The 14585-nt window shown below is 32.1% G+C and overlaps 1 protein-coding gene across 3 annotated transcripts in view; it reads left to right on the top strand.

The window, feature by feature from the left end:
* The first annotated feature begins 272 nt into the window (after positions 1-272).
* Positions 273-14585, top strand: part of LOC143051801 (aminopeptidase N-like) — a 44772-nt gene continuing 30459 nt past the window's right edge. For 2 of the 3 annotated variants that reach the window (XM_076224736.1, XM_076224737.1), the window contains exon 1: positions 273-735. In XM_076224736.1, coding sequence (XP_076080851.1) covers positions 414-735 — 322 coding nt within the window. In that variant the 5' untranslated portion in view covers positions 273-413. Of the gene's footprint in view, positions 736-9612; positions 9750-14585 lie in introns of those variants that run through there. The other variant, XM_076224739.1, reaches the window with a different exon arrangement.

Consider the following 14585-nt stretch of genomic DNA (forward strand, 5'->3'; position numbering starts at 1 on the left):
GTTTTATGCACTGGGTTGATTCCTTTTATGATACGTGCAACGTATTTTGTAATATTTGTCAACATCACCTTGAGAATATTGTCTAACAATAAAGGCACGCTTATTAATAATAGATCTTTAAATCACATTATCAAAATTAGTTGTTTAAAGATCGCAGTATGAAAAAATGGTTTTAAAAAATGAGGTTAAAATACGGTTTAAAATTTGAATCTGTTTATGGAAAATACTACATAAACACATCCAATTGCAAATAATGGGTCAAGGAAATAAAATATAACGCGAACACACCCGCTTGTTTACTAGGGAGGATTTAAAAGTCTTTGGTTTATTGATAAGAACATCACAAAGAAATACGATACATTGAGAGTAAGACGTATATTAGCTATCTACTGTATGTATTGCAAGCTAATTTGATGGGGAAGTCAGAGAGTTTCGATTTTCAAAATATGGAGAACAGTTCTAGTATGAACGATATGAGTAGACAGAAAAAGAGCGGGTGTTATGTAAGCACTGCGACTGGTTTCGTGTTGACACTGTTAGCCGCCTGTCTGGCTGTCGGAGTTGGATTTATAGTGCATTTTACAACTTCCGGTACTACTATCGACTGCAAGTGTTCTTACCCGCCAAATTCTGGAGGAAACAGTGACGGTCAGGTCGGGGGAACTACACCCTCCCCACAAAAACCTATTCTTGATCAATGTAAGGATCTTATAAATTCAGGAAGCCAGGAACTATGTAAGTAATTGTGTATATTTATTGTTTGTTAATTACGATGTCAGTGGTTCCATGGATAAGTGACTCTTCGTAATTAGCTTCTCGCTGTGTTTAATCATTTTCTCGTTAAGTTTCCTTTTACCGTTAATTGCACCAATAATGATATAACATAAGCTTTTTATATAATAATTCATTGGATATGAATTCGCTTAAAATAGTATTTACCTATACTTTTGCCAATTCGAAATTTGTACGGTTTACTTTTTATTCTTTAGAAATGAACTCTAGTCTTAGTAATTTGTGTGCAATATTTTGTATATTTAATTTATCTTAAATATTTAACACAAATTTTACCTTACTTGACTAGTATATCCTGTATAATTTAACGACAAGGATATCCTAGACTGTTTACAAAATTTTATTTTTTATGCAAAAAATATGTGTTATGCCATCAATCATTTTGTCTAGGTCTTCTGTTATATAATTATGTATTTTTAATGAAATAAATCATGTTATCAAATTAAAACTTTTCAAGAAAATTTTATAAATACGTTTCAGACGATCTCAACGTTGACTTCAGTACCCGAGAATAAAATATTTCATTGAAATTTTCAGTTTATAAATTAGTTCTTCCATACTAAAATTAATGGTAGTCAGTCGCCAATCGTTTGAAAACTGAGTTGTTATAAGAATTTAACCCTAAAAAAAACAGACCAAAAAGTCATCTCAAGTTTTATTTCGTATTTGAATGTTCCTAATAAATCAAAGTCTGCTACATGTACATGTGAACGTGCACTTGCATAATGTCGATCATCTACTGCATGGTAGTGAATAAGGAAGTGGAATATATTTAAGATTATACTAAATACTGAAATGTTGTCTTGAGGTTTTATCAAAACATTTACTTCACCTTTCTAAACCTATAAACATGCATAATCGATTAGGACTTCCCCTAGTAAAACAGAAATAATTGGGTAAAAGTGTCTTTTGATAAATACATTTGATAATGTTTAAAACAACAAAACCACAACAGACAAATTTTACACGTTTATTGTGATATTATAACTTTTTTCTACAATAGCCCAACCATTGCCAATAGTAAATATCATAAATCAGTTTCTTGTACACTAGCGGTAATGAAATAATGTTAATCTTTTGTTTAAAACATGACAAGTGTTAATTCATGGTTGAGGAAAACTATCAATTGTTTTGAGAATGACGTAACTCTAGTTGCGATTGCAGTGCAATCACCGAAAATCTATATCAAAATGCATTAATCCAAAATAAGTTAGAATCATGTCAATTTTGTAACCAGAAAACTCTTTTGTTGTATGCTGATTTCTGTAGTCATTTAAATGATTGACGGATAAGCTTGACCCCTTCATCCTAGCACTCACAAGTTTAATGTATCTGTTTGACAATCTTGCTCAATGTACTAATGTAGATTTAACGTCCAGCAAACGCACACAAGACGTTTATATATGTACATGCAATGTCGTAAAAATCAAGTACTTTGACGGAATAACAACAGTTCGAATCAAGCGTTCTTCGAACAGCAAACGTATTTTAATATTTATTTGACTTGCTTCTGCTTTAAACATAGTGCTGAAATAGGCAAAATATCTGACTTTTAGGTGATAATATTATTTGGTGGCAGATATGTCCTTAAAAGTATTATGTACCAGTAAATTACTTTTACCTTGAGAAGCTTCGAAGGAAAGCTAGTTGTGTTGATCAAATAGTAAATTTTTAATGACATTTTTAAATGCGTTGTTAAAGATGACATTGAATGCATAGTATGTAAAACTACCTGGTATCCTAAAGACTCAGTAACACTTATTGTGTTTATTAAACCACAAGCTAAACTCAAACAAAAGGTATTGTATTATTTCAATTTGTTTGGTATAATGTGTATCACAGTCATTTTCAATGGGCGATAATGAATGTCCGTCTGGAAAATAACATCGGACAACCCCAGTCTATTCAACTTTAAATTGGATTGTCCAAAATACTGCTTTGATGTTCGTTCATCTTCTTTGTACAGTAAATCTATTATACCTTAAATCATGATAACAGTGGGATAAAACTTTTCATTTTGTGTTGCGTTATTTCGTAGGAAGTTTGTGTTATTTCTTAGGTAGTTTTTGTTATTTCTTATAAGTAATTTGTGTTATTTTTTATGTATTGGCAGAATGACAGTGTAAGTTTCCTGCTTTAAAATATTTGAAAAATCAGCATAAATTTAAAATCTATTTATAGTAAAAATATTCATGGAAAGTTATTTAAAGATGCATGACTTATTCAAATGATTCAGGCCTTCATGCAACCCATCCCTCACATTTTCGCATTGCAGCCATCGTAGAGCAGTGGAATATAACGACTGCATTATTCGGGTATAGAGATGATATACAGTAACACAAATCATCGTTTTTATGTAAATTTAAAAAAAAAAATGCGACACGTAAATCTAAAATAGTTACATTATCTTAGAAATTGAAGTTATCGTAAGCCATCTTAATTTAATTCCATTATAAATACAGATTCAACTGTTTCAAGTAATAAATTTTGTATGAAAATCCTATAGCTCATCAATGGAAGGATATCAGTATATAACCAGGTTTTTTTTTTGGTTTTAGAATAAAATTCAAAACAGTGTGGCTGTGGCCATTGATTGACACATTAAATTCATCCATTGACTGGGACAATTTAGGTGAACGTTTGTATGTAACGACCACTGCTCACTATGTACTTTTTAAAGACACTTAAACTATGGGGCCACCAAAGGTTCTCAACACCTTAATAAAGTAATTCGAAAATCTAATCAGAAATAACACGATGTTTGGATTTATATCAATTATATAAATCAAAACATAAAGGTTATTCCTGATTAATTTTTTGAATTATTTTATAATTAAAGGCGTTAAGAAACCTTTGGTGACCCCACAGTTTAAATGTCTATCGTAGGTACGTCGTGAACAGTGATCGTTACAGACAAACGTTCATGTAAATTGTCCCAGTCAATGGATGAATTTAATGTGTCAATCAATGGCCACAGCCACACTGTTTTGAATTTCATTCTAAATCAGATAAGATATCGAAGTAGTAATAGCTAGACGCACAACGGAACACATACTCGAATGTATTCGAATAAATATACAATATCAGGTCGACGTAAAAAACATGTAAACTCTTTTGTATTAGGCTGAGAAACTGGGGAAGCTGTTCCGCAGTTTTTGTGCCAAATACAGAAAAGTTTATATTTCATGACAGTGCCGTACTATCGGTTTTATACTGTAACTTTTATAGTTAGTTCATTGATAGTTATTTTAATCGTAACACCCATGTCAAACTTATTTTCGTCCCTTAATGAACCCCTGATTGTAGAGAAAGTGTTCCATGCTAAAATTGACATTGCACAAAATATATAGCTGTATTACTATATCAAGTTAAGAAATAAACACAACTAGTTTACATATTTTAACCGTTGATCACATGTGAAATTCATTTTAAGTATCCAAACGATCCCGGTACATATATGGTGAAGTGATGTAATCAGACATAAGTATTAAATCTACCATACTACTAATGTACTTTTTATAATAAGGAGTTGTATCCATAAATTATATCTATTATACCTTAAATTTAAGTACATAGATATAAGTATACCTAGTATACATTTCCAAAAGAATCAACGGTATTTTCGATTGAATTATTTTGTTTCCATTGAGGGATTTTCAAAAACGATTTACCACTCTTAATTTCATGTATTGAGAAGAGACACAATTTGTTTATTATACAGGATTATTCAGTGGCAAGTTTTAGTAATAGTGTATGCATGTCACACCGATTAATAGCCACTCCAGTGAATATAATATGCTGAAGTATACATAATCTGAAAACTAGAGCAAACATACTTACTACTTGCATTAGTAACTTTTAACTATCTTAAAGTTTGGTCAAGTGGTTTATCATATTTGTTTTTCGTTTATGTCTTTGGTACATAAATCAGCACATTAGCTTTCTGTTTGAGGAATTTTACATTTTCCATTCCGGTGCGTTAATGTATAGAATGCTTTGCTCATTGTTTTAAACCGTATGGTGGCCTATATATTAATGTTGCTAACTTATGGCATATTTTTCTCTGGTAGAGAATTGTCTCATTCTTCTTTTTAGTCAGCATTAATCTATTACAAAATTACATGGGACTGTGGGTTTAGTACAGAATTATTTGAATTGTCGCTATAAATTGCAGTTTGATGCACGGACGTAATTTGTGAATTGGAGGAAATAACCAGACTTTTGAATTAAAACCTTTTATGCTGCCTCTTAGAGTATGAGTTTATCGGTAATGGTATATTACATCCAGTGGCAAATATTTTATGCATACTACAGACAAGGTTCTAAATTGAGTAATTACGATTTGTTGCTTAACTACCAGTGGCACATATTTGATTCATATCAAGGTCGGTGTATTTGGTTTTTTTTATTTTTGCTTATTAATGTCCAGTAACAAAAGAGGGACGAAAGATACCAGAGGGACAGTCAAACTCATAAATCGAAAATAAACTGACAACGTCATGGCTAAAATGAAAAAGACAAACAGACAAACAATAGTACACATGACACAACATGGAAAACTAAAAGAATAAGCAACATGAACCCCACCAAAAACTAGGGTTGATCTCAGGTGCTCCGGAAGGGTAAGCAGGTCCTGCTTCACATGTGGCACCCGTTGTGTTACTTATGTGATAAGAAATCCTGTAAATAGTCTAATTTGGTATGTCACATGCAAATGTGTCAATAACATTTAAGACGACGCAATATATTTAAACGTTAATAAGTCAAATTCATATATCTTGAATTTTGATTTTAATTTATTGTTATATGTGTGCATTTTGTTCCCGTTTGACGAGGTACAATAGTATATTCTTTTATGTTACCACCCGACTATTGTACAAATAATAGTGTTTCTCGTTTTTTATATAGATAAGACCGCTTGTTTTCCCGTTTGAATGGTTTTACACTAGTAGTTTTTGGGGCCCTTCATTGCTTGCTTTTCGATGTGAGCTAAGGCTCCGTGATGAAGACCGTACTTTGACCTATAATGGTTTACTTTTATAAATTGTGACTTGGATGGAGATTTGTTTCATTAACATTCATACCAAATCGTCTTAATATATCTATACACATGTACATTTTTGCAAATACAGTCATCTGTCACCCCGCTTCTAGGCTATTACACCGGCAATGCCAGTATTTCTTATGTCGGGACAAGTAATTTTGGGGTCCTCTCAGCTGTCTGAGTACAAACAAGAAAGTATGTTCACACAAGAGACTGGTTGGAATTAAACAACTGGCCGGGTGTATATTACAGGATAAAACTGATAGATGTAAAATATCGAAAGTATAAGATGTAGTTTAACTCGCTTTTTGTCCTGTCTTTAAAGCTCGTACAAATAGATTTTACATATTCCGACGATGTACATAGTTGTATTGTATATATATATATATAGTTATCATAGGCGGATTTAAGGGGGGGGCAGGGGGCCCGGGCCCCCCTTTTTGGGAAAAAATTGGTTGCTTATATAGGGAATCACTGAAGCGTGACTGGAGTGGGCCCCCTCTTAGGTCAGTCAGTGGGCCCCCACTTATGAAAATTTCTGGATCCGCCACTGGTTATAATGACGTTTTCAAAACCTGTCTAAATAGACAACAAAGTAACTACTTCCTGATGATTATGGTATTATATAAGGGTAACGATTAAGAGGCCATAATATCGCCTTCTATGGCAATTATTAAGATATGTAATTAGGTTTCAACAAAGAAGAAGATACATAAATATACAAATAAAGTTCTTTTATCTCATTAATTATCTGGTTCATAGCCTTTTTATACAAGTTCAGTAGTATGTAATACGAAAACCTTTTAATGATGGGGTTAGTGTGGTGAAATAATAATCCGTAATAAAGGTCATGAACTACATGTTTATATAAACAAGACAACACATTACGATAAAGGCGATGTTACTTTGCTTTTATTTGTGATTTTTGTTATTGCTTTTCTAAATAATTATTTGCTTAAAAACGAAAATATCGAAAGCCCATGGTTTGCAGTAAAAAAAACATGACTTCACAAAATAACCAGTCTGACAGTCAGAGATTGGGTTATACATATAGGGTCAAATGAAAACAAGTGAAAGTAATCACATTTTCAAATGCAGGATTGCGATATTTCATTGGCGTTTAAGTTTCTAATTTAAAATAAATATGTTAATCTCGAACAGCGAAGGAGTCACTGTATCTGCATATTTCCAGCAAATTATTTCTGTCGAGCAATTTTTTATAACCTGCATATACATTTTCTACCAACGGGGATACATGGAATACTTGCCACTCGACATTATGAATAAACCAATTAATTAATACGAATGGTAAATCAGAGAGACATACAGACACCAACAACCAGAAGCATATAAAAAAGTTGTCTTGGGTGTTTTTCTCAATTATTTATTATTTTATTCTCTCTGTAAAAGTAGGAGAATGCCGCGGGAATTAGGAACAAACCACGCCATGACCATATCACGAAAAGACAAAAAAAAAAAAAAATAGAATTTTTTAAATACTAAGGCTTTTCTACCTCAGGCATAGATTACCTTAGCTGTATTTTGCAATACTTTCAGGAATTTTGGATCTCAATGCTCTTCAACTTCGTACTTATTTGGCTTTTTTCAACTTTATTGGATCCAAGCGTCACTGATGAGTCGAGTATGTCGAGATGTAGACGAAACGCACGTCTGGCGTATATATAAAATTTTGTCCTGGTATCTTTGATGAGTTTATAGTCTCAAAACACAATATTAAAAGAAAGATTGAGTCCGACGAACCCAAAAGCCGAGGTTGGTCCGGAGATATTGGAAGTGCTACGGGTGCTATTGCCCTACTATAGGGGACATTTATTGTTAAGAAAATAGTCAAACTGAAGACCGGGTATAAATGAGTTTGTATACGTGCAAGTATCCTACGAAAACATGTTTATATGTAAAGAAATTTAAACGTTTCTAAATAACAACCAGGATTTATAAGTTATTTGTGTCACAAATGAGTTCAAGGTTGACGGATATAAAAAAAAAAAAAATACGTAATTATAATTTTCTGATGAATACAAAAAGTATCGACCAGTATTTAACTTGAACGGGTGTCTTTTTCTCTTACTTGAAGTTCTATGCAATTTGAATATTGCCCTTAATGAAATGATCATTTAACTCGAAATCAAAAAGTCTGCCTTGTGAGTGTACATTTTCATCCTGTCTTGTGCAAAGTTTATAAATTAAAAAAAAAAACCTGCCCTACCCAGAAAATCAAATGGTCGTCGTAACAGGTTATTCAGCAGAGGCGGATAAAAGTAACAAATTGTTTTTATTTCAAATGTCAATGTGGCAAAATTTATTTTATTTAAACATGAAATAAAAGCGTATCGAAATACAAACCAGTCATTGTGATTTAATTTTGTGACACAAAAGAGTTCAAGGTCGATGGAATGATAAATAACCATATCTAAAAATTGCGTATTTAAATTTTTCTGTTCGATTAAAATGTCCAACGTTAAACCAGGATGTATCTGTATTATTTTAATTTGTTTGCAATTGAAAATAGCACTTTTATGAAATGACAAATGAACTGGAAAGTATTGCTGACTTAGTTTAAACATATTTATTTATAGTGGATTGGGACTTACATTAATCCCTTTCCAATTTGCGGGTGCGAGTGCTGCCTTGTAGCGGCATTAGCCTACTCTTTTTCGAAATCTACAAGGGTGTCTTTAACGTGCAAGAGATATGGCTCTCTCTTAACACGGGTGACTTGTCAAAATGGCACGGAATTTTACATGTTTTGTCTCCACAAATTCACTTATTATCATTATGATTCTTTTAATTAAATAAATGAATGTTGATTAAAACAACGGAACAGTATACTATTCTGAATAAACAGTTTGTTTCTTTTAATTGACATATTATTCCTCGGATATGATTGATTAAACATTAATGTTGTTTGCTAAAATGTCCAGTGGAAAATATATTAAGCATGCTTAGGACAACAACAATTTAATAGAAAATCCAGCATGAATGTCCTGTTATAAGGGTCCTGGATAAAAAAACAGACACTTTTCAATTGTCACCGGAAATGAGTATTTTTATGGGATACGGACTGACATTTTACCAGTCTAAATTCGGATTTCTTAAAGAGTTGTTGCAAGGGTTAACGTCCCTATTCTGACCAAACGTGGCAGCGTATTTATAAATCCCGCACAGCTAAATGGAAAGGCAAAGGTTTAAGTTCCGGTTGGCAGCGAACCACAGAAGACCATACTTCTATTAACCGGTCAATCTTTGGGGTTTAATCGAATGCAATCAAGAATTATCTCTAATGAAAGATACATGTAACTCTCAAATTTTCGTATGGCAGAACATTCTTTTTTTCATATCTTAAATCAACTCGTTTTTATGATAATGTATTTGTAATTTATCGAAGATAAAAGAACATACCGACTCTAAATAAAGCTTTATGTCCTATGTCTTATGTCTAATAGCATTAAAAATGTTATGTACTTTTTTCAAATGAAATAATAACTCGCAGTCCAATTAGAAATTAAAGCGATAAGGTGATATATTTGCCCATTCAACATCTAATGGCAAACAGAATCCAAATGAAGCAGATATAATCAAATAAGGCTATTTGGCCAAGGTTGTAGCATAATATTATGTCGCAAAATTTATATTTCATTGATGTATTGAAAGTGAAAAACATCGTTCGGAAATGCGTTTTAGTTCGTCGACAAAGGAAATATGGTATTAAAAAAAAATATGTAAAAAACATAAATTGTATATAAAACTCATACCTATTTTGACCACTTTAATGTTGGATAGAGTAAAATATATCAGAGATGTTTTAACTTTAAAATGGTCAGCGTTTTCTCGTGGGTTATGCCAACAACGAACCAATTATATATTTTGTTGATATATAACTTGATATTTGATGGTAAGTCATTTTAATTGAAGTCTGGAGCTGGCATGTCAGAAACTGCTAGTAGTCCTTTTGTTATTTTTTTTGTCATTTTGTTTAGTTTCTTTCGTTACCTATTCTGACATCGGACTCGAACTTCTTAAAATACATGTAGAATTTTTTTTGGTGTGTAGTATAAATCTTGTTTTTGTCTATACAGTTAACGGAAAACAGCAACATATATTATATTTTTGTAATCTGTTATCTGTTGATTTTTTTATTAATTAACTTAAATCAGCTTAAACTTAGTTTTACGGTGCGTATTGCTGTGTGTTTCTTTATTCTACATTAACAAGAGGTTAAGGGAGAGGGTTGAGATCTAAAAAAAACATGATTAATCCCGCCGCATGTTTGGAGTAGTCTTGTATGATTTTTAATTTTAGTTTCTTGTGAATAATTCGGAGTTTAGTATGACGTCCATTATCACTGAACTTTCATAATAAATTAAAAGTTCCTATTAGACATAAGACATAAGACATAGGACATAAAGCTTTATTTAGAGTCGGTATACGCATTACAAGTACAAAGATAAGGTCTGAAGAGCTTTAAAAACCGATTATGATATCAAATATTGCAAGAGTTTTTAAATTTAATATGCTCTTAAAAGTGAAACACTTATGTCTTAAAGTAGAGTCGTATTAGACGATATATATAGTTTTATTATGTCGCATAAAATGCCAACGTTGCCATTAAAGGGAGATAAGTAACCGCTAGTGCTATAATAAAACACTGAAGACAAAGAAAGAATGATTTGACAGCCTGCTTGACAAAGTAGAATTATATGTTTTACTCTGTATGATATCATACAAGTTAAATCATTACGCTACACATTCTTGTGACGAAACGAACATAATGTTCGAGACTAAAACTATTTTAGTATTATTACTTAACTTAAAAACTATTCGTGTAGGAGCTTTTATCTGAATTTTTGGAAGATGCTGCCAAAAAAGAAAGGTCAATTATTTAACTGTTCATTGTAATGATAATCATTGTCTTCATCTTTCATTCTAATTCCATTACAACTTTTGTGTCTTCTTATAGGTACAGACGGAAAGAAAAGAGTAATAAAATTGGTCATTATCCCAAACTTTTCATTGTAATGATCAGAATTGCCATTCTTATTCGATTGAAAACTTTTGTGTCTTCTCAGTTATAGACAGAAAAGAAAGATTATTATATTTCAATGATGGAAGTAATCTTTGTCGACTGACTAGAGATATGCGTATTCATGTTCTTAAATTTTGAATTGAACGTATAATTTATTATATAACATTTATTCAAATATACCAAATGATAACTTTTATATGGTAAACATATGTTGCAGATTTTACTTTCGATTGCTTTTTATGGTCATTGTATACATTCGTCTTTGTCTATGTCCTCTTTTGTCGCATATCGTTTCGTAAACAATGTTTTTTTTACATATCCGTTAGAGCATATGATTTATCGACGGGTTGTCAAGGAATCTATCAGATAGGATTCGTCAAATAAGCTATAATGGTTTACTTTACCAAATGGTCATTTCGATGGAGAGTTGTCTCATTGGCACTCATATCACATCTTCTTATATCTTTGAATCGACGATCCCCATGCATGCATTAACCGTTCCTAAATTCGAAACCGATCTGTCAAGTTTCATTCATAAAATACTTGCCACTGGGAAAGACTTCGGTTAAGTAGACAACAATCAATTTATATTACCCTTCTAGTTCTACCACTATTTCAGAAACAATGGTGAAAGATATTGTAAAGGTATTCCGGATAAAGAGCTCTTTGATACAAATGTATTGGTGACTTATTTTCTAAAACATTTATTTATTATTATTTAATCATTAAAACTATCAAAGATTTCTCTGGTGGATTGCTGTCTCATTGGCAATCACGACAACTATGAACAAGAAAGATAGTGGACAGCAAAGTTGAGCAAGCAGGATAGTGGACAGCTAAAGTTGAGCAAGCCAAATAGTGGACAGCTAAATTTGAGCAAGCAAGATAGTGGACAGCTTAATTTGAGCAAGCAAAATAGTTGACAGCTGAATTTGAGCAAGCACGATAGTGGACAGCAAAAATTGAGCAAGCAAGAGAGTGGACAGCAAAATTTGAGAAAGCAAGATAGTGGACAGCAAAAATTGAGTGAGCAAGATAGTTGACAGCTAAACTTGAGAAAGCAAGAGAGTGGACAGCGAATTTTTTTAAGCAAGATAGTGGACAGATAAATTTGAGAAAGCAAGAGAGTGGACAGCGAAATTTGAAAAAAGTAAAATGATGGACAGCAAAATTTGAGAAAGCAAGAGAGTGGACAGCGAAATTTGAAAAAAGTAAAATGATGGACAGCAAAATTTGAGAAAGCAAGAGAGTGGACAGCGAAATTTGAGAAAGCAAGCTAGTGGAAAAGCATTCCGTCTTCAATTCACTCTTTGGACGATTGACAGTTTTACAACCGAATTTCTGAAATTTTCAAACTATTTATATAAAATCATCACTAAGATTTTACTAACAGTGTATGTTCATGAATTTTGTAACACAATGTTTAAATTTTAGACTGGAAACACACTTCTACAAGTAACAACAAAATTGCTAACGGAAACATAGAATGTGTCAAAGAAACAACAACCCTAAACTATATTTTTAGTCTTATAATCTAGATTATAGTCTGTGTTTTCTTTCATTTACATTGTGTTACTTCTTGCCAAATGTGTGGGAGGCAAACGTACAAAAAATGTACCAACTTGCAATTGCCCGAAGCCGCCTCAGGTTCATACTCAGATGTAACAATTGTTATAAAATCAATGTCTTAATGCGATTTAAACGTTAAGCTACAATTACATTCTTTCGTGAGCTAATGAGAATACAACTGCATGATCTTGTTTAGTGACTGATTAATTCTGAAGGCATGCAGATTACCATTAGTATAGTTTTGTTTCTGTTTAGAAATCGTACAAGAACTTTAGATACCCCCGTAATAAAGTTAATCACCTCGTCATTAGGGATTCCGAAGAAAAGTAAATCATTAAACAAACAAGTGCTTACATTGTTAGAAAACAATAAGTATTGTTGGCAAGTGGTATATAAACAATAACGTTTGGTCGGGTTTGTAGGAATGGTTTTAGCAGGTGATCAGAAATATGTCAGGCTGATTTGTACATGTACGCTGTTGAACTTGATAATTGGCACAGAGGGGGTCAACAGCCCTTCCGAAATCCAAACATAATGATTATCTTAAAAGTTGGTGTGTCTTAATTATGTATCACCTTATTTTTCATGCCAATAGCATATATATAAACAGCTAGTGAATATAAGCTAAACATGTCATTTTTTGTTGAAAAAAGTTTGATTGATTGATTATTGCTTTACGACTGCACAAAAAGGTAGATAGTGCGGTGATCAAAATTTTGAAGATAAACAAATCTTTTTTGTCGAAAATACCTCTCCCAATAAAGGAACACACAAAGAATAAAACAATCTTTCTTCGCTGATCAAAATAAACTAGTTCGAATGAGGTTTAGTTACAGCGAAACTAAACCTCATTCCAGGGTCTGGATTTGGGGTCCTTCATTTCTTATTCGTTTGATTTGTATGTCATGTTTCTCTATAATTCTTTAGTGCCTCGTTATTCTTTATTCTTTATTTCTAGGTTATTTTTCTTTAACTTTATATTTTTTGCCCATTATTCTCTATTCAGTAGACCCCAATGCACATCCTCTTGTCTCTCTTTGTTGTTCTTTCCTTTTAAAAGACTTCGTATTACTTTACTATTATGAAATCCGTTAAATCTGTCGTTCTACTTTTTATTTGTTATTTTATATGCAAATAATTTTATATATAAGGTTTCTCTGACATAAAAGGCTGAGAGTATAAATAGTTTAAACCTCATTTACGGTTTTTATATTGTGTTTAGCATAGTTAAGTACATTTTTTATCAAGTTTCATGTTACATGAATGACTTTAACAAACACTAAAACATTTATTATTCATTTTTACAAGCATCTTGTAAACCTATATTGAAAAGTAAAATGTATTTAGATAATACTGACTAAGTATGGAGTAGTATTACGGGGTCTTTTCTCAAAATATATTATGACTGAAATCAATAACAAGATATACTGAAAGGACTAAATTGCATTCAATGTTTTCCTGAAGATTTTTTTGTGGGAGAGACACAGGGTCATTAATTCATAATTATTGTTAAGCATATTTTTATTAACACAAATCAAACTTTCAACAAATCAAAAGTCAAAATTTCAAGTTAAAGCAAATTTTTGAGACTATTGTAAAACAGTTCAAATTAGAAAGCTAACATAAAAATGGGTTGTTTGCAACACAGAATGCAGGAACCAATCGTGTATAAAAGGGCAAAACATTTTTTGCGCGGCAAATATCCTCCTGCCATCTCCCCCTGATTATACAAGGGTCGCCTACTTATTGCAATATTCAGATTGCAGTCTTGTAATTGACTGCTCCATAGGCTTACATGCAAAACAGCTGTTTTATTCCTCTCCATGTTTTGACTGGAGTTGTTCTACAAGACTGGAACTTCACTTTAAGGACATACATGTATACAGAACTCCGATTAAGCCATCAGGCCTTGAGTTTAGTTTTTTTCTCGACTTATTAAGTTATTGCTAAAAGTCATGTTTCTGTTTAATGTGTTAAGCTCTGAAACGTCTTATTGTTGTCATTTTTTTTTATCTGCCATAACTAGATTTTGCATATGATTAACAGCTTAAATCTGGGCGTAGTTTTCTCCTTTAAAACGGTATACATTTTGATGTTCCAGAATCGAGTTGGCTCTCTATATACAGTAGGGTATCT

This window comes from Mytilus galloprovincialis, chromosome 11, assembly GCF_965363235.1.
Source record: "Mytilus galloprovincialis chromosome 11, xbMytGall1.hap1.1, whole genome shotgun sequence".
Lineage (NCBI taxonomy): Eukaryota > Metazoa > Mollusca > Bivalvia > Mytilida > Mytilidae > Mytilus > Mytilus galloprovincialis.